Source organism: Stigmatopora argus, chromosome 2 (assembly GCF_051989625.1).
Source record: "Stigmatopora argus isolate UIUO_Sarg chromosome 2, RoL_Sarg_1.0, whole genome shotgun sequence".
In the NCBI taxonomy this organism is placed as follows: domain Eukaryota; kingdom Metazoa; phylum Chordata; class Actinopteri; order Syngnathiformes; family Syngnathidae; genus Stigmatopora; species Stigmatopora argus.
The window spans coordinates 9,076,613-9,101,005 of record NC_135388.1 but is presented as its reverse complement, the minus strand read 5'-3'; the positions used below and the strand labels follow the sequence as shown (position 1 = coordinate 9,101,005).

General features: G+C 41.2%; 2 protein-coding genes and 1 non-coding gene across 4 annotated transcripts in view; 2 read left to right on the top strand and 1 right to left on the bottom strand.

Moving 5' to 3' along the window:
• Positions 1–346: 346 nt before the first annotated feature.
• On the bottom strand, positions 347–465 carry LOC144070750 (5S ribosomal RNA). The gene has a single exon (XR_013299456.1). It is a non-coding gene; the product is annotated as a 5S ribosomal RNA (ribosomal RNA).
• Positions 466–3,780: 3,315 nt separating this feature from the next.
• Positions 3,781–8,747, top strand: gatm (glycine amidinotransferase (L-arginine:glycine amidinotransferase)). The gene is made up of 9 exons (XM_077589148.1): positions 3,781–3,879; positions 5,131–5,349; positions 5,465–5,660; positions 5,779–5,969; positions 6,032–6,169; positions 6,522–6,686; positions 6,793–6,856; positions 6,940–7,056; positions 7,139–8,747. Exons 1-9 carry the CDS (start codon positions 3,811–3,813, stop codon positions 7,249–7,251), a joined length of 1,272 nt encoding a protein of 423 aa, XP_077445274.1. The 5' UTR covers positions 3,781–3,810; the 3' UTR covers positions 7,252–8,747.
• Positions 8,748–12,447: 3,700 nt separating this feature from the next.
• pde8a (phosphodiesterase 8A) overlaps positions 12,448–24,393 on the top strand; it is a 35,796-nt gene continuing 23,850 nt past the window's right edge. Inside the window, exons 1-2 of one of the 2 annotated variants that reach the window (XM_077624342.1) lie at positions 12,448–12,873; positions 12,951–14,121. In XM_077624342.1, coding sequence (XP_077480468.1) covers positions 13,969–14,121 — 153 coding nt within the window. In that variant the 5' untranslated portion in view covers positions 12,448–12,873; positions 12,951–13,968. Of the gene's footprint in view, positions 12,874–12,950; positions 14,122–22,226; positions 22,351–24,393 lie in introns of those variants that run through there. The other variant, XM_077624349.1, reaches the window with a different exon arrangement.

Sequence of the window (24,393 nt, the reverse complement as noted above, 5' to 3'; positions counted from 1 at the left end):
GGGGCAATAATCTCACATATATACAGTACGTAAACATATGTAAACACACGACTGTGCATGCAAAAACAAATTGGGAAAATTGGAAGTAGTGATTCAACTTTTTAATCATAAGTAATTTGAAAGAATACAAAATGTAGGGAAAAGTAGAGAAGTACAGATATAGGCAAAAGTAGAATTTAGTCTGACCGATTTAAAATGAAACAGTTAGACAATGGGCGGTCAGGTCTCCAAAAATGTAGAGTAGCTATCGTGCATTTTTTTTCTACAAATGAGCACTTTTTCAGAAGCCAACTTAAACTATCTGTGGCATTAAATAAATAAGTACTAAAAGGTTATTAGAATTAAAAACTTACAGCACCTGGTATTCCCAGGCGGTCTCCCATCCAAGTACTAACCAGGCCCGACCCTGCTTAGCTTCCGAGATCGGACGAGATCGGGCGTGTTCAGGGTAGTATGGCCGTAAGCCGAGAGAACATTGCCAAGTTGCCTATTTAAAAAAATCTACATCTTTTGCATTAACACTTCAACTTTAAAGATGCTATAAAGCCCCCTTTTTATGATTAAATTTTGGTAAATACATGAAATATTTGAATATACCAAAACATTATTTAGTACAATAACAGATTGAATATGTTTAGCGACTCATTACTTCAGCAGAAAAACGCCTACAGATGGAGTACTTGTCTATAGTATACACAATATTGGTTAAAAATACATATTAAACATTTTTACGCAAGTAAAAGTTAAAAGACACGATTTAAGTACAAAGTGTGGGGCAAAAGCACTTCCTAAAGAAGTAAAAAAATAATTAAAGAAACAAGTATTTTTGACAAATTAAATTCTATTAATTCAGCAAAAGTTAAAAAAAACATTACACACTGAAATACACTAGAGTACAAAAGCAAGAATGCAGAAGGACTACAAATATAAGTATATATGGTGCTTTTTATCAAACTATTTCAAACTCTTGAGTCAAGTCAGCTGGATTTTAATTCATATTCATTAAGTAAATATGATCTCCTCATATTTCCTTTAATTGAATAGAGAAATCAATCTCGCTCTTGAATTGGCTATCATCTCATGATAAGGAATGCAATTAGCATAAAATTGGAGCAGACAGGATGAGCTAGTGAGTGTTACCAGTCTGTGGTAGGGAATAGCATATTGAGAATAATGAGAATACCATCACTCCTAAAAAGATGGCTACATGAGAGAACAGTCAAGAAAGATAATGTGAATTCAGGACTGGTTCTGTTTCAAGGATTGTGTGTTTACATCTGTGGTGGTGGCAGCAGGCCCTGCACTGTGTGCTTTGTCGACAACAAATTCCGTTGCCGTGGATGGCGTAAATTTGACTGATGGCTGGAGCGTTGTGAGGGCTATAAAGTTTCTAAAAGTGGCGGTGAAATGCAGTTGGGGGGAGGAAACCCCTGTTTTAATGTCATATGGAGCCACAGAAAGGGAATCCTATGATTGTAAAAATGGCATAGTCAAAGCTGTCAAATACTGAATGGAACGTAATTTTTTTTATAATATGTATACTACTATATGTATATGTATAATAGTATATAAGGTTAGCCAGAAATTCCACCATCTGCCACTGGTAGTGCTCTCGCCCTTTGCTTTTATGTACTTAGCAAAATCCTGAAATCTAAAGCACACCAGGGCTGTATTTATACAGTAATTATAAGATAACAGAAGTCCCATAAAAAGTCATGTTTATGTAATCCTTGTCATATCAAAACTTATAGATAACCACCCTCCTTAGGATAAACTCAAAGCACATAGATGACTGATGTTAAATCATTTGCTGCCATTGACAGCGATAGTCATGCAATCAAGATGAATTGATGAGGGGCTGGCAGTAAATTTTCTTGGCAACCCTGCCATTTTAAACAGATTTGACAACCTTTGTCTCAAATGGTAGTGAATGAGTTCATCGTACGTTTTTACACATGTTCCCTTATTTCAATGGGGATAGTCTGTGCTCCACTGAGAGCTATTCTGGTTTCACCGCGTGACCAATGGACCAAAAGATGCTATTGGGATCTAAGGGCCTTTGCTGACCTTTGGGCATCAGCAAGAGATTTTCCTTTTTTGAAGAGGCCCAATTGATATCAGCAATGTGGAGGTTGTGAAACACAGGAGCACAGTCCAGTCAGCGCCTGCATGGCAAAGTTATCTCAGCCGCTTTGATTATGTCGACTCCCTTTTTTTTTCCTTTTTTCCCCCTACACTTTTTGTTGCAGTCTTCACATGCTTGTGTGAACGACTCACACTAAATGTCAATACATGTTCAGGGATTTTTTCCGTGTTTTAAATACAGGCTGCGCTCGCTTTTGTTGACAAAGTTAATGTTATCTGTCCCCCTTTGTATCGACAACATTGTCTTGTTTTCTGTCAGAGAACTAGTATGTTTGTTATTGTATGTTGTGATACCACTTTGGCTTCCTTTTCCTTAGTTTATTGCAATCTCCTCATTAGTTTTACATGTAATCTTGATTTCTCAAAGAATAAAAACACTGTAATATGATTAACAGCACAGGATTTGTTTGATCTCACGAACCTTGTGAGGATAAGCGATACGGAAAATGAATGAGGAATTGTTTGATTATTTTTAAATGGATAATTTTGATGGAATAAGTTGAATTCTATGGGGGAAAAACAACTTTGGCGGTTAACTTGTGACCATAATCTTTGCCCTTTTCTTTAATTATTCAGTTTCATTTATTTACTTAGTCTTCCTTAACAGTTTTAGGATTTATGAATTTGTAGATTAAAAAAATGCTGATCTTTAAGTTTTTTTTAATGACCATGAATAATCACTTGCCTTACAAAGGGTTAAAGATCTTAAGCATAAACTTTTGAATAGCTGTCCATTGTGGTGACTACTGTCCCTAAATGGACTAAAAAAATACACTCAATATATCATTTAAAAAAAATATTTAAGTGACAACACACAGTAGTGGGGTTGAGGGTTCCATCCCAGGGCAGGTCCTCACTGTGTGGAGTTTATATGTTCCCCCGGGCTTGCGTGGGTTTTCTCCGGGTACTCCGGTTTCCTCACATGTCCCAAAAACATGCAGCAGAGTACGCTGGTTGAACACTCTAAATTTCCCCCTAGGTATAAGCGTGAATGATGATCCGTCTCCTTGTGCCCTGTGATTGGCTGGCCACCAATTCAGGGTGTACTCCGCCTAGTGCCTGAAGTCAGCTGGGACAGGCTCCAGCACCCTCCGCAACCCTTGTGAGGATAAGCAGTTTGGAAAATGAATGAATGACAATAATAGACAATTTTGTCTCTTTAGCAAGAAACGTAAATTGGCTGCATATTTGCTTCGGAAGTCCACAAAATGATCAATGTGGCCCCTGGTCTTGAGTTTGACTCCAACAGAGACAATTTGATACGAGTTTATCTTATTGAATACAGGTGTCGGTGGTCCCTGTTTAAATATACTTTTATTGGACGCAATGATTTGTATTCAAATGAGAAAGTTCACATTTAGTTCCGTCCAATGTGGCCCAAAATAGAGCCTCCAACGTTGGGATTCTTGCAACATTTTCAGCCGCTCTCCTTGGAAACCTTCAGCGCCAGTAGGCCAGCAGATAAGAATTTGCTGGTGTAAGGGATTGTGTTTCAGAAATGCTTCTTTCCTTAAGTCACGTTGCCGCACAACCTGCAGCCGACCAATAGTTTCCCAGCCCCGTCGACGTGATGCTATAAAACCGGCGGAGGCGTGCGGCGTGGTCATTCTTAAAAAAAAAAAGAATCCTGCAGGAGCACCGCGTCAAATCAAGCATTGGCTTAGAATGTTGCGAGTGAGGTGTCTGAGAGGGGGAAGCAGGGGGGCCGAGGCTGCCCATCTGATCGGAGCCATGGTTTGTATTTGCTTTCTTTTTTGGGGGGCAAAAAATAAATAAATCAACTTTTGATCGCAGAGCCTGATTTTTGGGGTGCGCGTCTCACTGAGTGACACGCCAACTGGGGTGCGCATGCTCGGCTCTGCTCGGTTCTGCTCGGTTCCGCTCGGCTCCGCTCGGCTCCGCTCGGTTCTGCTCGGCTCTGCTCGGCTTTAAACTCGTTGACACTTGATTTGCTCCAGCCAGCGATACACGAGTGCGATCTTAACGATGTCGATAAGGACACTTTTCTAACGCGTGTACTTTGGCTCGGGACCAAACTTTATTTGCCGTCATAGCCAGTTTGGAGGGTCACAAAGAAGCCAACACAAATTTCTGCCAATTTCCACAGGGATTATCCTAGTGAAACACTTAAATTTAAACCGTGCATAATGTTACACCAGCTTTTTTTTGTGCGTTTTCATTCTTCAAAAAGTTGACTAGTCAAATCGTATGCCATATTCAGGTAAAGTTGACTGCAAAACAATATAACCCACAAGATTTTGGCTTACTGAGCCCTCACTTTAGGTCATGCACTTCAATTGACAGTGATAGATGTCCAATCCGTTGTATGTGGGAGGGCTGACAGTGAATGATTACTCCTAATTAAACTGGATTTAAAGTCTATGACTTTAGTTGGCAGCCAATGAGTTGACAAACTAATGCCTCCTGGTGGGAAAGTTTGGCATATCAGAAAAAGCCTTTGGAGTTTTCATGATGAACATTGTTGACATTCCATTTATGTCAAAATGTCATCATTCATTCATTTTCTGACCCACTTATCCTCAAAAGGGTCGTGGGGGTTGCTGGAGCCTATCCCAGGGCAGCAGGCAGTGGACACCCTGAATTGGCTGCCAGCCAATCGCAGGGGAAAAGGAGACGGACAACCATTCATGCTCAGACTCATAACTAGGGACAAGTTAGAGTGTTAAACAAGCCTAGCCTGAATATTTTTGGGATGTGGGAGGAAACCGGAGTACCCGGAGAAAACCCACGCAAGCCCGGGGAGCACATGCAAATTCCACACAGTGAGGACCCAGCTGGGATCGATTCCATATCAGCACTTTTAAAAAAATATTTATTTGGAAAATGTGCATAAAATTGTGATAGGTCTGTGTTTTTTTTATACTTGTTTGGACGCCACCCACCAAGCACATGCACTAAACACATTCCGTACGGCAAGTAAATGACTTTGCGCCTTAAATGACGGGCCATCTGTACACTCCCTAGGTGGGCCGTGCAGCAACTGCTTGGGTGCAACGGGCCTTCCAGAGCACCTCCAGCGCAGCAGCTGCTCAAACACAGCCGACGGTTGACGACGACCACGTTACTGAGCCCGCACGGCAGGAGTGTCCTGTTAGCAGCTACAATGAATGGGACCCTCTGGAGGAGGTCATTGTTGGGCGTGCGGAAAACGCCCGCGTGCCTCCTTTCACCGTGGAAGTGAAAGTAAGCGGGCTTGTATTTTTGTTCTGCCAAGTGGGGCCTTGTCAAAAATAACCCACGACTTTGAATTCCGTTCTCCCACGCTAAACCAAATACGACTGATTTCTTTCCTCGGCAGGCCAACACGTACGAGAAATACTGGTCCTTCTATCAGAAGTACGGGGGCCAACTTTTTCCTGCGGACCACTTGAAAAAAGCTGTTTCTGAGATTGAAGAAATGTGCAATATTCTCCATCACGAGGGTGTGACCGTGAGGAGGCCGGAACCTCTCGACTGGTCTCTGGAATACAAAACTCCGGACTTCCAATCATCAGGTTTGGTCTTGCCTTTATTTTATTATATATATATTTTTGGTTAATGCTCGTAATTGTCTGATTTTCGTTCTTGTGCATTGCCCTCTATCTCATTTGTTTTTTAAATTCTATGAAATAGGAATGTATGCTGCCATGCCTCGAGATATCCTAATGGTGGTGGGAAACGAGATCATCGAGGCGCCAATGGCGTGGAGGGCTCGCTTCTTCGAGTATCGGGCGTACCGACCGCTGATCAAAGAATATTTCAGACAAGGTGCTAAATGGACAACCGCCCCCAAGCCCACGATGGCCGACGAGCTGTACGATCAGGTGAGACTCTAGTAGCACGTTTCCTTCTCTTTAACTTGAAATAAGACCAAATTCGACTTTAGGACTACCCCATCCGGACAGTGGAGGACAGACACAAGCTGGCCGCTCAGGGCAAATTTGTGACAACCGAGCACGAGCCCTGCTTCGATGCTGCCGATTTCATCCGTGCTGGGAAGGACCTGTTTGTCCAGAGAAGTCAGGTAAAGTCAGGAGGCAACAGAGGTCACTGGAGTCATGTAAGAGCATTCGGACAGATTTTACAACGAGCTGATTGAAAGATTAGATTAACGCATGTTTGCTACTGTTGAACTTCAGTTTTGGACTCTTAATCAAAGTCTGGGGAATGATAGATGTAAAGGAAAAATATCTGCATTAAGCCGTAGGAAAAGAAGGTGTGTTTTATTTTAAAGAAAGGGATTCCATGTCTGCAAAAATATACATATAAAGAACATCTGTCATAAATACATTAAGTATGAAAGAACATGTGTAAAAAGGAATCAGTTCAAATGTGTTTAGCAAAAAAATCAAGTGAAAGCCATTCAAATGCTGCAGGTTACAAACTACATGGGAATCGAGTGGATGCGCCGTCACTTGGCCCCAGACTACAAAATCCACATCATCTCCTTCAAAGATCCCAACCCCATGCACATTGACGCGACTTTCAACATCATCGGACCGGGGCTCGTGCTGTCCAACCCTGATCGGCCATGCCGCCAGGTAAAATAATTTTCAGTTTCCACGCTTACGTTTCCCATGTGTCTGCGAGAAGTCACATCTGTCTCATTATTACATTATTTACATTATTGTCATGTTGTTTTCTCAGATTGAAATGTTCGAGAAGGCCGGCTGGAGTGTTGTCAAGCCTCCAACACCTCTTATTCCGGATGGTAAGATCTTCATGGAGACCTGCTTTTCTTTTTTACACAACAGAAACATTTTTGTGTATTTTTGTGTATTTTTTCTTCTTCAGATCACCCACTCTGGATGTCTTCCAAATGGTTGTCCATGAATGTTTTGATGTTGGATGAGAAGCGCGTCATGGTCGATGCTAATGAATCGACCATTCAGAAAATGTTTGAGAGCCTCGGTGAGTTGACTACGTGCGTTGACGGCGCCCCTTGTCTGTGAGACGTGTTCTATGTCAATTCCAAACTATTTTGATGACGCAGGTATAAAGACCATAGGGGTGAACATTCGCCATGCCAACTCGCTGGGTGGCGGGTTCCATTGCTGGACTACTGACGTCCGCCGCCGTGGTACACTGCAGTCCTACTTTCACTAGCTTTGCCAGAAATGGGCAGTTTTTATTGAGCTTTAAAATATTAGAGCCTCCATTTGGAATTCTAATTCAATTGCAGATTTTGGATCTATTACCTACAGTAGTGCATCTCTAGCTACGTTTAACTCTTAAGATTATTAACAAGGGGGCTGTACCGCTTTTATTTGCGAGTCAATTGTTTCAACTTGCGTGTGCGTGGCAAACTAGCAAACGTTATGTCCTTCAAAAGTGTATTAAGAAATACACAAACTAATTTACTGCCATTGATGGCGATAGAGGTCCAACTCTTTTAACTGGGATGGTTTGCAGTCATCATTCACTACCAGTCCTCCTAGTTCATAATTCATTGGATAGCTACCCCAATGGCAGTTAATGTGTTAATTAGTCTTAACAGTTGGCCCCAAAGCCATTTTCCGGATTGGGCAGTCAAGTTCTTAATGAATATGAATGTATTGTTTTGATTTTAGGCGGCTGTGCATTGCAAACAGCTTTGTTCCGATAAATAATGTCGGATTTACCAATTCATGAGTCACGATCCCTCTTAAAGGAGAGGGAAAGACATTCATGTAGTCCAACCGTAGCCTTGTCGAAGAGAAACAAAGTACTTGGCTGCAATTTTGTGGCAACTATTGGCATTTCTGGACATTTTTGATAGGGGTGTCAATTTAGGGCTTCACTGTACACCCACCGGCCACTTTATTCGTAACACTTTGTGTTCTTATGCAACAATTTTTCTATAAATGCCATCTCAGTGAAGCTTATTTGAATCTTTTTTTTTCAAAAGCATACATATTTCTGACATTTTACCCAATTTATTTCAGTCATCGCATCGTACTGATCAAGTGTACCAAATAAATTGGCCACAGGTGTACACGCTCAGTTGCATCCTCACTTTCCGTCAATATCTGTATCTCAATAATAACTGCATTTCTGGCCTGGCTATTTTTTTTCTGGCTTCAACATCTTCAAGTCAACGTGAGGACAAGGTATAGTTTGGTATAAGAATGTCATCCAATAAGGGCACAGGAGGAAGGAAGCTACCTCCTTTTGAATACTCAGAAACAACACTTTTTTCTTCCAAAGTATTTTTATATTTAACTAAATGTATTCAAGATGTTATGTAGGTCATGAAACACCATGAATTTCTTATTTGACTGGAACATGACTTTGTCAAGATTTTAATGGATTGGACAAAGTTCTATTTATATTTGTCATTTTTCTCTTTATTGGATTTCCCACCAATTAGTGTTTTTATATATTTACAGTCCATATCAGATGTTGTATACCTTTTGCCTGTACTGTTCTCTCCCCTGTTGCAAACTGGGCCAGTTATATGCTGCAAGTCATTCTCACTGTTTTTGTTTGCACAGCAGAAGTGCCTAAAGAATTCAGAAAGAAATGGGTTTGTTAAGTAAAAAAGCTTTTGAATGTGTATGTGTGTGTTGAAAGTGCTGTTTTGTATTGCTCCACCTTAATAAAGGAAATTAAAAATGTGCCAATGAATTTCGGGAGTATGAAATGCGGTTACATTTCCAACTGTTGATTGGTCTCCAGTCAATTCCTGTGCTGTGAGTTAAAATACTGTATGTCTTTGTATCGTATCAGGTTAGGTCAGCAATCCCGATACACTACGTGGGTCTATGTACTTCTTCAGTCCTTACATCATACAGTATATGCGGTCATTTATTAACACAAGGTCAGCAAGGTTGAAGTGGAAACGTGGAGGGTTTGAGTATCTCTGAGTACTTTGCTACGTACCTGTACTGTTATGTATTATGTTGGGACCAGTAAAAGACAAGGACAATGCTTGCGTCATCGTCGGAACAGCGAATGTTAAATGTGGAATCGTCACTCGGGCCTTTTCAGATAAGCAAATAACTGGAGGGTGTTGGCAGAGATATTTGAACTCTTACACGCTGTATTATGGCTTCGTGCATCATCTTATGATACATTAGATTTTTCTCTTGCCCAAACACGCCCCACAAATCTAGTCATGAGAAGATAACATGCTATCAATTGAGTTTTTCATGTTGTTGACATTCATTCATTTATTCATCTTCCATACCGCCCATCCTCGAAAGGGTTGCGGGGGTTGCTGGAACCTAACCCAGCTGTCTTCAGGCGAAAGGCACACAGAGACAAACGACCATTCGCACTCCCAATCATACCGCCACCAGCGGGAATCGAGCCCGAGCCTGACCAAAGTCAGGCGTGAGAACCTCTAAGACACGAGGCGGCTGTTGTTGACATCTAATGGTAAAATACAGTTTATACACTCCATTCTAATTTAGAAGGGAACCACTAAATATGTTGTGTGTTTAATGCAACAAAAGTAATCAAAATAAAAAGGAAAAATATCAAAGTTGATCTTTTTTGCTCTGAAATGACCCCATAATTGCCGTGGGGTATTATACCGAGAGAGCGATCTAGTACTCTCATTTTTAAGCACATATTCACACACTTGTGTAGAAAGAAAATATTTTGATAAAGGCAAATCTAAAGGTTTTGCCCATGTGCTAAATTCCAATTTCTGTTATGGTTCTTCATATTCTGCATTATTTGCTGGAAAAACTCACTCATCTCTACATTTATGTGCTTAGCCAAAACAAAAAAAAGTGCTTTGGCGCTCTCTTGTGGCAAACATTAACAAGGAAGACTGCTGAAGTGAGTTGAAAACCTTTTTTATGACATAAAATTAGTGCCTTATCGCCCTTTTAATGCCACCTTGGTGCTAAAGAACTAAGTTGAAGTGAGTTCTTTCTACCTCATTATTTCTTTTAAATTTCTACAGTCAATCAACAGTGGAAAAGTATTTGTGTCCCCAAACCCAACAAGCAATTGAAGTGTATGCTCGTTTTACACTGACGGACGTGCATCCTTTTAAAATGTTTTACTACACAAATTATTTTTCTATCCTAAATGCAATAAAACCTTTTCAGACCTTTAGAACAGACGGCTACTGTCTGACACATCCAGAAAATGTGACATTGGGCTCAAGCGTGGCCTGTTCCAGCACCCCTCCCCACGTCGACACAATGCGGCTGAGATCAGGCGCCGACAGGGTGAATGCGATCAAATTGCAGCCGTGGCCGGTGACGAGGCCCGGCCGGGCGTCCTAATCCCACGGCCCGGTCACACTTGGGGATTTGCGGGGTGAGCGTGCGTCATGAAATTTGCCATGAAATAACTCACTTGATGTTTGTCCTGAGTGGTATGACAACCACATATTAAGAGTGAGTTCAAAATGTGCTCTAATTGACACCAGCACACTACCAGTAGGTTACTGGTGACATTACAAAATTCAACTACTGTACTTCATGTTAACAGAATGGCCTTTAAAGGAAAAAAAGTACATCCCTGAGTCATGCGCTTGTATAAAATCTATATTAGTACTTTGTATGAGAGTCAGCTGGTGGGATGGTGACAAAGTGTTCCTTTACGTAGTGGTTTTCTGAGTAGGATAAGAAAACACTGCACGGGATGTAACCAATTCATCTATATGTAATTTAAAAAAAAAAGATTTGTGATTTCTCTGCGTTATAGTTAGATTTTACTTTGTCTTATGAACAGAAATTCACACACAGGATGAAGATGCTTCACTTCCAAGTTTGGATAATAAAGGGTTAAGAGTACCTTATTGTAAGTCATGACCAGGAACTCCATGTAAAACAAAAACAAAGATAAAACAAGAACATTGCGTACAGACAATACATGATACAAGAGAATAGCGACACATTTCTATGTTGTGTCTAGTCAAGTTGTAAAGCAAACCCAACTGTCATCATGAAAGTCTTGTTTAAACAAAAAACATGAGGAAAAGGGGCACACGACTTTTCTATTTTTGACCTCTGACTGACAATTGCAAAATTAGAAGAAAGTAAAATAAAATATTTAAAACAAGTTCAATTTTGACAATCCAAATGATCAGCTTCCTTCGACCCCCATAGTACATGGAATTTAGTTTAAAGGTTGACTTTCTGTTTTGCTTTTATAACTCTGTCTTTGGGCAACAGGAATTATTTCCTGCAGATTTTGGAATGCAAAATCTCAGAAGGTGTTACTTTTTGTCGATGGGAACTCTTCTTTGAGTCCCTCTAGTGTTAGACCAGGGATGGGCAAACCGGTCCTCGAGGGTCACTGTGGGTGCAGGTTTTTGTTGCAACCGATATAGCAAAGGCACTTTAACCAATGAGATTTCTGCAGAAAACAAGAAGCACTTGACTGCAATCCACTGATTGCACTTGCAGGACACTAGATTGGTGAAAAGGTGGCCTCTTTATGGGTTGGAATGAAGACCTGCACCCAATGCTGGTGGCCCTTTGTGGAATAGTTTGCCCACCCCTGTGTTGGACACACCAAGATTCAAAACAGAGTTAGAAAAACATTTTTTAAAAAGCACCAGAATTTAGATTTACAGACCTCCACTGAGAAAAAAGTTTGACAATGGGATTTATTTCTTATTATTATTATTATTATCATCATCATCATCGCTAAATCACAAAGTACAAGCAGAGGAATAAACACAAACAAAACCCAAATCACCCACTCTATGAGGAAGTTGGCCAGTTTCCTAGCCTCTTTGAAGTATAATAAAAATCCTCACAAAAGTCCTCCATACCTCATTATTTTCTTTTTCATATATTTCTCTTTACAGTATGGTTATAGTACTACAGTTGGGAAAACATTCACAAAACAATGCTGGAGGTCCAATCTGAGAGGGGCAAATAAACATTAGTTAGTCAAAACTGATTGGGCGTCTAACACTATCGACGGCAGTGAAAAATGACCATTCACAGCCAGACTTCCCGGTTTTGGGTGTCTATCCCCAGCCATCTATGGTACGCGAAATAAGTTAAAATCTATAGGGTGGAAAAAACACTGGAGTGTTTAATTAGTTATTTTATTTTTTTGACATTGTATTGTTTATAATTATTTATAAAAAATGCTTTTAAAGCTTTCCCTGGTTTTATATATAACGTGTTTGAAAGGGAGAACAACCTTGTGGTCCAGATTGGCCCCTTTTGGAGTGCCGTTTCCGGTCACTTGGCAGGCCATTTCCGGCCCGCGAGCCATATGTTTGACCAGGGGTCGGAAAAGATTTTTCCTCACTAGTAGCATGTAGTTCTCCTGCTACTAAGGACAAAGAAAATATTATAGCATCCATGAAATGGGGTTGTGGTGCAAAGGATATGTGCTAAAAGCTGAAAGGCAACCGATGTAGGAAGCAGGAAGCTGTTTTTGGCGTGTGGTGAAGCCAAAAAGTGCATCCGTCTTTGCTGGTGCGTTCAAAGTTCCCACGCCGCGTGGCGGACCACCCACCGGCTGCGAGAGCGCGGCGCCCATTAGCTGCGCGCACCTCATTTGCATTAACGTCAGTAAAGGCTGTAGGTCAATCCTTGCGGGTGCTTTTATTGGATGTGCCGCTGTCAAGCAGCGACGAAGAAATGGAAGGGCAAACGCCAGGCAAGGCAGAGAAAACACAAGGCTAAAAAAACAACCAGCTCGATGCGGCGTCTTCCTTCTCGATCGTCCCCTTTAATCATCCTGCAGCGAAAACTTGCCTCATAATACTGCTTTTTTGAAAGAAAAAAAAAGAAGGGGGCGGGGGGCAGTCTCCAGACGCTGGTATGTTCGTCATTTTTACAATTTGACAGCTTCATCGTCATTTTCTTTTTTTTTTCTCCGTGCAACGCCACCACCAGCGGAATGAGAGAACAGCGAGGAGTCTGGCGACCCTGAGTCCGGGTTGAGCTCATCCTGGAGCGGGTAGCGGATGCCTGAACGCCGGCTGTGCCCTACGCGTCCTGCACTGGTCAATTCCGGAGCTGTTACATGGGATTCCACCGGGAATGATTTGACACGAGTGTCCGTCCACGCGAATGCCGTGCGGTGTGAAGATCGGAACCCGTTGAGGGTGATGATGATGAGGAGGAGGATGATGATGATGGTGGTCGGCTCGGGGTCTGGGCAAAACGTGGTGACGACGACGCGTACCCTGGCTGTCCTCGTCTGAAGTGGGCCAGCGGATTGCTACGGAAGCCTCGCAATTTAGCCCTTCTCCGTATTTTTGGATGGCACCGGGGTGGATCATGACGACTAACATTGCAAAATTGCAGCGCAGAAATGGATAAAACTGTTGCATGAAGCTGCACTGAATGTGAGCGTGAATGTGTGTGCGTGTGTGTGTGTGAGTGTATGCATGTGTGTGCGTGCGTGTGTGTGCGTGCGTGCGTGAGTGCGAAAGTGTGCTCAGGCCTACTTGATGACTGAAGTTGAGCCCCCCCCCAAAAAAAAGGAACATGAAAAATGGTGATGTGGTACGAGCGACCAGAGGAGCCTTGAGGAATCTGACAAAGCCAGCTGAACTCTGACCCAACTTTTTCCCACCGGCCAAAGGAGGATTGCTGCTTTGATTCCAGATCTCCAATTAAGTTCATGTGAACTACAAGAGGGAGGAAATCGGCTTCCTCATCTCCTGGAAGGGGGCTGGGAGCAGAAAAGTCATTATTCATGCCTCTTTTCACAGCCATTGGAGAACTGTCTTTGCTGTGGCCAAGATGACATATATCTATTTATATATTTAAACTAAGCGACTGGACATTTTGTGCCACCAAAAAACAAAACAAAAAGTGAGCGAATGACACTCTGGTGCCCCTCTAAGTAAAGCACTTGCACACACAAAAAAAGGAGAGAAAAAAGAAGGCTGAAGTGGACTGAAGCATGGGCTGTGCTTCAAGTATTCATATCTCTGATAGGGTGGTCTACCACAGTGAAAAAGAGTCTGAGGATTCCCACTCGCCCCAGCAGACGAACACCACTCAGCATCAAGGAAATCCTGTCTCGGGACTACCGCTCAAACCTCCGAGCTGCAAGGTGAGGGAACACACACTCGTGTTTTGCTAAATGTTTGTTTGTCATTGCAACAAAGGCCCAAGGTGACTTTGGTTTGACGATTGCATGCTTTATTTCAAATCGCGGGACTCGTTCGCCGTACGTCTTTTTAAGAAGATGATCTAGGTCAGCACTTCTTAAAGTGCGCGTAGTCGGAAGTCAGCAAAGTTTACTCAATGGATGCCATTGATGGTGTTGGACATTCACTCCATTGCAGCTGGGAAGGCCGGCAGTCGTCATTCACAGTCAAAACGGATTGAATGTCTATTGCCGTCAATGGTGGAGAGTAGGTTCATTTCAAACATGACCTCTCGGACTTTATTTTAAATGTATTAATTCCACTTTTATCAGTATTGGGAGGTTCAGTTCACTTGTGCATTGTTCACTGAGTTGAAATCCGTGTCAAAAGTTTTCACTCAACATATTTGGTCTCTACTTCACCTTCCTACTGCCTCACGTTAGAATGCATTCTCATTGAGTCTTAGGAGGCCCAAAACTTCCTATTTTAAGGTAAAAAAAATTCCATATTTGATTAAGAGGAGGGGAGATCTATGCCCGCCTCATCCAGTATGTTGCGTCCTCACAAATTCTAGCAGTCCCATTTGTCTATCAGACCACGAATAATTACAACAAGTGTGGCATAATGAGAGATGCTGCTTGGACGCCCCGAAAAGAGCCGTGCTTTCCCATCAACAGGATGATCAATTTCACCCTCATTTGCATGTTGTGCAAGGCATGCACGTCGGCGTGTTTACTGTGCGGTGGGCCGAGATAAATGACGAAAGCCATTTTAGGGCTTTTAAATACCATTTACAAATCAATTTTTGCCACGGCTATGGCTATTTTTGGCCTTGTAGTCCATCATTATCTGCATTTGGTCTTTGATATTGAGGGTCGGGATGAAAAAAATGATTTGTTTAGTGACCCTTGCTTGGACTAAGCCTCTAATTTAAGAAAAAGATGATCATACAAATAGTTTGCATTTTCTATATGTGCATTTTGTCTGGCGGACTGCATTCTGTTTAAGCACTCGTGTCAAGATGAATTTTGTGACTAAATGTCAGTAGTGGATGCAGTGAGACGGCATCCTGACAGATGCCCCCACGTCAGGACGCCCCCACTGTGCCTTTGATTGAATTAGTCCCCTGATTGAGTTAGACTAATGGCACACAAATCTCCTTCAGATGGAAATGCTTAATCCCAAATCTATAAGGTGTCATCTTTAACATCCTCTGTAGATTACCGCGGCAGCTGGCGCAGTCCAATTGGCGTTTAACGTGGCAAAAAAGCACACTTTCTCTGTTAAATGGAGGTCATGTGTTGGTTGGTGTTACTTTGGATTTGTGTCTACCGCCACGAGAAAATCAATGTTAGCTATTGATTGTTTTGAAAAATTGTGTGCATGCCACTCTTTTGAAGCCCCTCTTAAACTCGAACGCACAAGTGTCAAACCCAGAGAGATTTTTTTTTTAAACAGCAGGACCAAATCCCAGTAGGTGATGATAGGAAGTAGAGCTGAAACAATTACTTGATTGATCAACTCCATGCTGGACAGGAAATGAATTGGCAACCTCTGAGATATTTTTAATTCAAGGAACATTTCAGTGTCAAGCGTTCTTCATCCTTTTATTCACAAATATTTGTTGAATTTTCCGTTCAAATTTGCAACAAAAAAAACCTTGTGGTGGGGGGAAATTTTACCAGGGAAATGAAATAAAAATATGAGATTAGATTAACTAGAAATCAGGCCAGCCAGTGTCACAGCCACTCTGAAGCCACAAATTCCCTTAATTTTGAAAACCAGGTCACTGCAATTGCGAAGAAGAAACAATCAATTCTACTTTCTCCTGACATCTTATCTTTCAGGAGATGGAGCCTTCTTCCGCCATAAACACCTGAAAGTGCTTGATAAATTTAGATCGGGGCTTTCTTGGCAATAATATACACTAGCCATTTTATCCTAGCGCACTCGAGATATTCTTACTGTTGGAAACCTGTTGATGTTTAGCCCAAAATTAGTCCCTAAGCATCAGACTGCAATAAAATCCTTATAGTATATGTGTAGCTCAACTAGCAGCAACATCATTTTAGCATCCTCTGGACATCCTTTTATTCAACTGTATTTATCTATTTTTAAGACCTGTCGAACCACCCATTATTAGTCTTAAATCCCATAGTGGCACTAAGAGCCTTCTCTAGATAACAAGTCGGCACATACCTGTAAATAACATGCCTTCTCACAAACAGAGCCTTGGAAGTGTTATCGCAAGGAAACAAAGCAAAGGGTGCGTAGAGACTAAAAACATCTAAAGAAGCACCAACCCATGACACTCTGGGATACTAAGCAAAAGTAATCAGGGAAGCATTTGCCTTAGCACAAATAAACATTATGCTATTTTGCCTATGAAAATCAGCAAATAAGCAGCTTCATTATTAAAGCTGCAGGGTACAAAGAGAGAGAAAAATGTGGCAGCTTGTAGTCCAAAAAAAGCACGTGTTCGCCTCATCACACTACAAGCTGAAGGCTGTGCGCGCATGTCCTCTACTGATTAACTTGTAACCTACAGACATGCGCTGTGTGAACATGCCCTCTACTAAGTAACTCTTAGCCTCGTAGGAAACGCCACTGTTAATGATCCTGGAATTAATTAAGAAGCTAAGATACAAAAATAAAAATCGGCTCCAAGGATCGATCGATACATTTGCATGCTAGATAGCCAGCAAATTACAAGACGATCGGTTCATGACCGATGAAGCCGAAGGACTTTCAAGGTAGTGTCCAGAAGAGCAACAACAACAACAACAACTTGAGTGGCCACTTGACAAGCCTTCAGCCTGTAAAAATACAATGCTCACACTGTTCTAAGTTGTGTATCAGTTTCCTGCTGTATGTTTACATCCTTTGTGAACAACGTAAAGCATAGAAAAAAACCCATCTGTTTTCAAATGAAGGGACTCTGAGTAAAATGGCAGGAAATATAAATACACAAATACAGATATTCTGGAAAAAAATCTTTCTTGGAACATTTTTCCTTATTAATACCCACAATAGCAAGCAACTGTGAGGAATAGAGAAATAGGTCTCAGTAATACTTGAGCCCATCGAGCATTTTTTAATGTTTTCTGGTTGTATTCAAGTGAAGAGAAGAGGGAGGTAATTTTGGCAATTCTAAAATACAACTCCCGCTTCTAATGGTTGCCTAAGATTCTGGCAGAGTACAGTACCTCTCCTGTGAAAGTGGGACTGCCTGACCATAAAAACCCAATTCAGGAAATATTGTAAACTGTGAAATAATCAGTTGTCTTAGTGCAATATTTTCAATGTTGTTTTTTGCTCCTCATCCCAATGTGCATGTGTTCCCTGGCTTGTGTCATTATGGTTGTGAAGATTGTGCGCACATTCATCCCTGTAAGGATGATAATTATCCTCTCCAACCACACGCAGCTGCTCGTAGCCACAGTGAAGTTTCGCCTCTTACAAAAACACAGTCAAACAAATGTGCACTGTGTGTTCCGAGCTCCGGGCGACCAGGAGACGGCGCGCGGGCGTCCGCAGTGTGAGAAACATTCAATGGTGCTTTGGGGAGTGTGACGTGACGCTTTGTCAAGGGTACGGTGCCATCTGGGCTGCTCCGAGCATGATAAGGCTTCAAGTACAAGGTCCTGTGATAGTGGGCATTTTTCAGAGGCACGCAGACAGACACGAGCCTCGGCCAACCACGCCGACATTTGTCCGGCCTTGACTTTTCCAGCCAGCGTACTTAACCGGACGTTATGGTTTTTCCAAATTCAAAAACACCAACTTATATAACCCTTTATAAGGCACTCGTTGACCTTGTCGGCTGTACCGAGGGCCGTAGACGTCCAATCCGTTTTGATTCGGAGAGGATGGCGGTGAATGATTGCTGGTTAGAATGGATTGAAATGTGAAGATTCACAGCTAGTCTAAATTAAACGGATGTCTATTGTTGTCAATTATGTAAATGAAAAATGTTAGAGTGCTATTAGGGGCTCTAATCAGTTATTTTCTATTATATGAGTATACTTTGAGTTGTTTTTCTACATTATGTATCCTAAAACCTTCTAAACGAGCAAATAATAATTTTATATCCTTATAATTGAGATCTGGCATCCACATTTTGGTTCAAGAAGGCCACACTTGTATAGCAAATGTTATTGTTGTGGCCTACATGACCCAGAAATATCCATGTGTGGGCGATAGATCTTCATGAAGTTATTTTTTTTTCTCTAAATTTACCAACAATGGTGACAAGCCCTATAAAAGGGGTTGAATCAATCACTTCTGCACATTACTAGCACCACTGCAGTCACGTTGTTAGTTTAACGGGTCTGATTAGGATCTAAATGTATCCTATTCCTTGATTTTTTTTTCTTTTCTTTTTTTCTTCTTACACTTCCATGACGCATATGCAAAGAGGGCCACATGGGAGGGAAAATGTGGAATTGGGTCACTCGAAGCATGTATTCTAAATCCAGTTTGAAATGTGAAATCTGCCTCCCCACCAATGAGAAGAAGAAAGAGCCATTTCCATCATGTCAAACTCTTACTTGCGGAATGACTTTAGAGGCTCATTGTGTTTTATTTTAAACATTATCGTCAACTACAGTTTGACCCCATCCTCCCTTCCTGTCCACTGGCCGGCTAGTGGTTATCCCATTTATCACCTGTGGCACATGAGTTGAATGTAAGTTGGCTCTGACTGATGACAAACAATTGTCTAAAACGAGAGCCTATTATCTTAATGCTAATTACACAGAACCCTATACCCTATATATCAAAGTAGAACTAAACAATTCTTGCAGAGTGTCTCGTGGTTCCGAGTATGTTCTCTTATGATGTGCTGCCCAAGCAAAAGGAACACCCCAGTGTAATAAAATAGCCTTTTACAAAGAAGGCCATAGTCAGTGGTGTCCCTTGAAAAGAATATGTTTGTGTCATAAGTTTAGCATGTGATAGTTTTGCTCAATTAGGAAACGTTACACAACAAAGGTCCACATGTTTACTGTGCGGTTGGATCTGTTTAAAGAAGAGTGACTTGGCCACATTCCACTCTTGTATTTTTTTCATACTGTGAGTAGCATTTTCTGAATACCAATTTATTCCACATAAAGAGCCATTGTGCAGCGTTGAGCTCAAAGGTTGCAGCAAGGCCAATTTAAGATTTGTCAAATTTTTGTTTCCATCTTGAATTTCTTAGTTATGAGATGCACCTAATTATTTGTAATGTTTAGTGTTAAAGGTGGCATCAATTAATCCATTCTGCTTATAGAGCCGCTAATAAACCTTAGTTTTCTTTTGTGGATTGGCATACTCAAAGATGGCCAACCTTTTAAAGAAAAAACATAAAAAGTAGACTTTTCTCTTTTCCAAATTCCAACTTCATAAACAATGTTAACTTATTTGTCTTGATAGCAATAAACTACAGTCTTTTTTTTACTGGGATGCCTCAAAACAGATTAGTGTGTTGCCCCGAATAGCACGGAATAAGTTCAAGAGATTTGAATTGAATTGAATGCTTTTATTGTCGAAATATAATGATTTTAAAGCTTCACCATCAAGTGCACAAATACATAATCGATTAAAAAAAGTTACCAAATGTTTGGGTAAATATTTCCCTTATTGTTACTAACACTAGTTGAGGCCTTGATAGCATCGCGTCAATTTACTGTTACACTAAAAACCTTTTTTATTTTTTCCTTTTCATGGACTCGGCACGTATAGTACAGCAATATCATGCGAGTTGTACTAAGATCGCTCAAGGTTGATGAGTGGTTTTGAAAAGTACACCATGTACAGAGAACACACCATCTCTGTCGCTTCAAAGGATCGCTTCATCTGATATTCATCACTCGTGCATTGTGTCACAATGTCAGCGTCTCTCTTGGTGTGTTAAGTGTGTTTTTGGTCTTCACACGAGGAGCGCATGTGCAAAAGATTGCTTAAGCCAAAGTCACATTTGCATGATCTGGGTGAGTTTTTACATTCTAATTACTTACATAATTTAATGCTGTGTTTTGCACTATGAAGAAAGGATAGACTAAAAAGTAGAATTACAGGAATGACTTTCATTCAGATATAAAATGTGTTCTGATAATGACTCCCTAACCTAATAGCTCACAATCTATTGTATGTTTTTAATGGAATGCAACATGCAAACGTGACTGTGCAGGGTGGAGCTTCTATGTAAGCATTTGGATTGCATATTCAGTTAAACTTTCTCTGACAGCAATGACTCCAACCTAATTTTTCCTATAGTTACGGATTCTCGCGAATAGTTTAGGTAACTTCCTTGAAGTCATCACACGGCATCTTAGATGATCTCGACCTGTCACGATGTGTGAACTTGGAATTTATTCTTGCGGCAAGGCCCTGGATGAGCAAAGCAGTCCTAAGCTTTGACCCCCTCACCCCATTCTTACCCATGTTGGCTTGTAGATCTCACCACGTGTAAACTAGAAGTCAAGTGCACTAATGGAAAAAAAATGTCAGATTATATCATCCATTTTTAAATCTCAAACACTGCTCTTTTTTTTTGTTGGTGTGTTTGTGTTTTTTTTGTGTTTCACAAATTTCAAGGACCCTACCGAATGCTTTGAAACAAACCAGTTCATGGAGCTCCAAAGCGCCGAGGAACGGTTTGTATAGCACAGCACGCTATGTTGGATGACGCTTCCTTTGGCAAGATTTTCAAAGCCCCGCACGTTTAGATTTAGTTTTATAGCCATGAATCCAATGGACAAATCATTAAGAAAATTGGCAGCCGATCTGAAGCAAATTTGCAATGGAAAAATTCTCGAGGACTCCACTTCCATTATCAAAGCCTTTCTTCATTTGAATAGGCACAAAGCAGCAAAGTACGTCACTGCGCATAAGTAAACAGGCTTAGTAAGGGTATCTGTAGTAATCGAGAATACATCCTAACGAATTGTTTGTTGGTGCGATGATCGAAGCAGCGAAGAGAAAAACACTATCGTATTTTAATCTAATACTGACCGTAAATTAGTAGGCAATTGAATGATGTCATTGTGCAGTGAGAGTGTCGTTGTGGGGACCGCCGGGCCGGGGCGGGTCGGGGATGTGGACGCCTCGCACAAACACCGGACTTTGGTGTGGGAGACTGCTGTTCATTTCCTGTTTGAAACTCCCAAAGCAAGACAGTGTCGTAAAAGCTGTCATTGTTCATTTGCTCAGCTTTGTAGGCCCAATGACCTAACGTTACTGAAAAAAACCCCATAAAAACTGATGGTTCAATTACAATTGAACTGATTGGCTGCCATTTAATGTGATAGAGGTCTAATCAATTTCAAATGGGAGAGGCTGGTAGCGATCATCAGGCCTTCCAGTTGAAATGGATTTGACGTTAAGTTAACGTGTTTTATATGTAATAAACATACCAAATGAAATTGCACAAATTGTAACAGTAAAAAACAACAAAAATCCTGAAAACTCAATTAAATTGATGCCTTGTTGCGTTCTAAAACTAAAAATGAACATAAATACATTTTTCATAGCCAATCTTTTTGAACCAATTTTGTTTCTCTGAAAATGATGCAATTGGGCCATATTTTTAATGGGGGGCATCTTCATTTTTCTGAGGTGATTACCTCTTTTAGGTAAAAAAAAATATAATTAAAAAAAAAGTTTGATTACAGTACAGTAAATGGACACGTAACAGATTGCTGATTCCTTCCAATGAGCATTGGCACAACCTTTCCCCGTCACTTGACTAACACCGTATGTATATATGTCAAGTGAGGTTTGTGTGCAAAGATCTGAGCCAGCTCGGCGGCTCATGTCACTCACTGATCTCTCATGCAACGGTGACATCAGTGGCCCTGTTTTAGCAGGTGAACAAGATGGGGGAGGGGGGGGGGGGGGTGAGTCCAGAGATTATATAATGCTTTTACTTTCATAGCCCTTCTCTCATATTGTCAAAAATCAGGCAAGTCGGAGAGGTGGAGCCCCGTCAAAGTGCGCGTGGCGCTGGCGGGGCCGAAGTGGGCGTATTGTTAATTCTAGTAATCCTCTCCTCAGGCTGCAGTGCCAGCCAAGGCAATAAAGACGGTTGGGTTTGGTTCTGGCAACTTAATGTTATGGAGGTGTTCTCTTTTGTAAGTTGCTAGTCTTGATGACATGCTGACCAGGAGGAGGAGGAGGAGGAGGAGCCTGCTGCAATGGAAAGGTTCCTGGTAAGATTAAAGTAAGGTCTTGTGTCAGCGGACTGGCCGGTGGTGTCCTACTTTGACTTTGCCAAGCTTCTTTATCTTGTCCGTTTGCTTTATTGACCTCTGACCTTTCCTAGAACGCCAGGAAGTGGGCCGCCGAGCGTCAGGCGGCCCGCCTTTCTGACACTGTCCTTCAACTAGATGTGGAGAGGAAAAATCATTTTGCAAGAATGCAGTGAATTTTAAGTAGGTTCTAACAGGAACGTGACGCCAAATTTCGTTTTCTTCCGTTAAGGAGGGGGGTGGGGGGTGGAATGGGGGACGCTGTCTGTGAAACTGGACTGGGGCGACAATGCTGGGGTGTGATATAGAAGAGAGGAGGTTTTAGTAAGGGGCTGCTTCTGACCGAGGCCTGCGTGGCTTAGGATTGTCCAGGTCTTATGGGGATTTCACAGTAATCTGGATAAGGACAGAAATATCTTGAAGGTGAACATTGGAGAAAGTGCTCTGCTTGGTGTTCAGCTGACTACACGTAGGCTGCGGGTGGATCCTCAGATTTACTTTCAGGTGCCTATGAAATTAATCAGGAGATTTGACTTCTTAACAACTACTCTGTTTTGGAGTTATGCGGTGGCATTAAGATTGTTTTTCAATATTTCAGTTTTCCCTCTTTTTGGCCAAAAATGTCAGCAGGATTTTTGTGGGATGTAATCATAGTATGAAAGACGGGAAACATCTTTTTTGGCAGTAAATTATTTCTTGAAGTATATCACCTCCAAGATATACTTCACATTACGCTTTAAGAAATTGGAACAGCTTGATTTTGAACGTGCATCTTCTAAACTTGGCAGGTTTGTTGTCATTCTTCACTGCAGTGTGTCAAATGCAAAAAGCATTACTACTTGATTCATTTTATTTATGTAGATTTATTTGATATACAAAATTCAGAACCCCCACCCTTATTTTCCACATGAAAGAAAATAAAACGACATTTCATCGGCTTCAAATCAACTTCGCATGCAAAATGCATTTGAGTGCTTAAACATAAGCAGACTGTAACCAAAAGCTGGCAAAACTGAAATATTTAAAAGTCAGCCAATTTCACTTAATTTTTAGGTTTTTAATGGCAAACTTAAAAGAAAAATCAAGTTATCGGTTATTTCAACGTTTTCAGTCAAATAGACTTAAAAACAAAGTAGTTTGAACATAACATTTTAAATAAACTGGACTTCAGTTTTAGTAAAGACAGGTTAAGTTCGCAGAGTTTTTCGTTACACATTCAGTTTAGTCAGAAAAAATAAGTATGGCCCACAAATCTGTAATTGCAAGTTAATTCAGTTAATTTTGAATGTGATAAATCCAGTTAGGATTCCACAAAATGACAATTTACATTAAAAAAAAACCTAAACAGAACGTGTTAAGCCTATTCCAAACTTTTAGCTTGTTTATAACTAACAGGAAGTTTTATTTTATTTTTACAATGCTGGCTCTTATTTGATGTATAAAAGGAATCTTTGGCTTTCAGAATTACATGAATTACATTTCATAAAGTTCATGTTAACTTTTTCTGGAAACTTTTAATTAAATCATTGATTAAATCAACATAACCACTGATGGGCCTTTTTTGGGGGGTATCAGTTCCTCTGACGCGTCCCAAAATGGTCTCGATGATCCGTCCAGCCCGGCAAGAATTATCGCAAGGTTAGATTTTTCCCCAGCACTACCAAACGGCAATAGATTGAGAGAGTTTATTGAATTGAAGCCGGTTAGTGAGAAGAGACGTGAGAAACCCACGGTAGTGTGCGTGTGACCCCGTTAATGCATGATTAGTTTTTGGACAGGCCCCCAAAATTCCACCTCAGATGCAGCAAGCATGCAGGCTTTTGTATTCCTGTGTTCCATGTTTATGGAGTGTCTGTGTCTCATCTCATGTCCCTGTAGGCGAGTGAGTGAGGGCTCTGGGCAGTCCCTTGACCCCCCCCACCCAATCCCATCGGTCGGCCACTATGCTCGCCCTCAGCCGCTCACATACACGCTGGCGCCACTATGGACACGGGGTATGCAGGC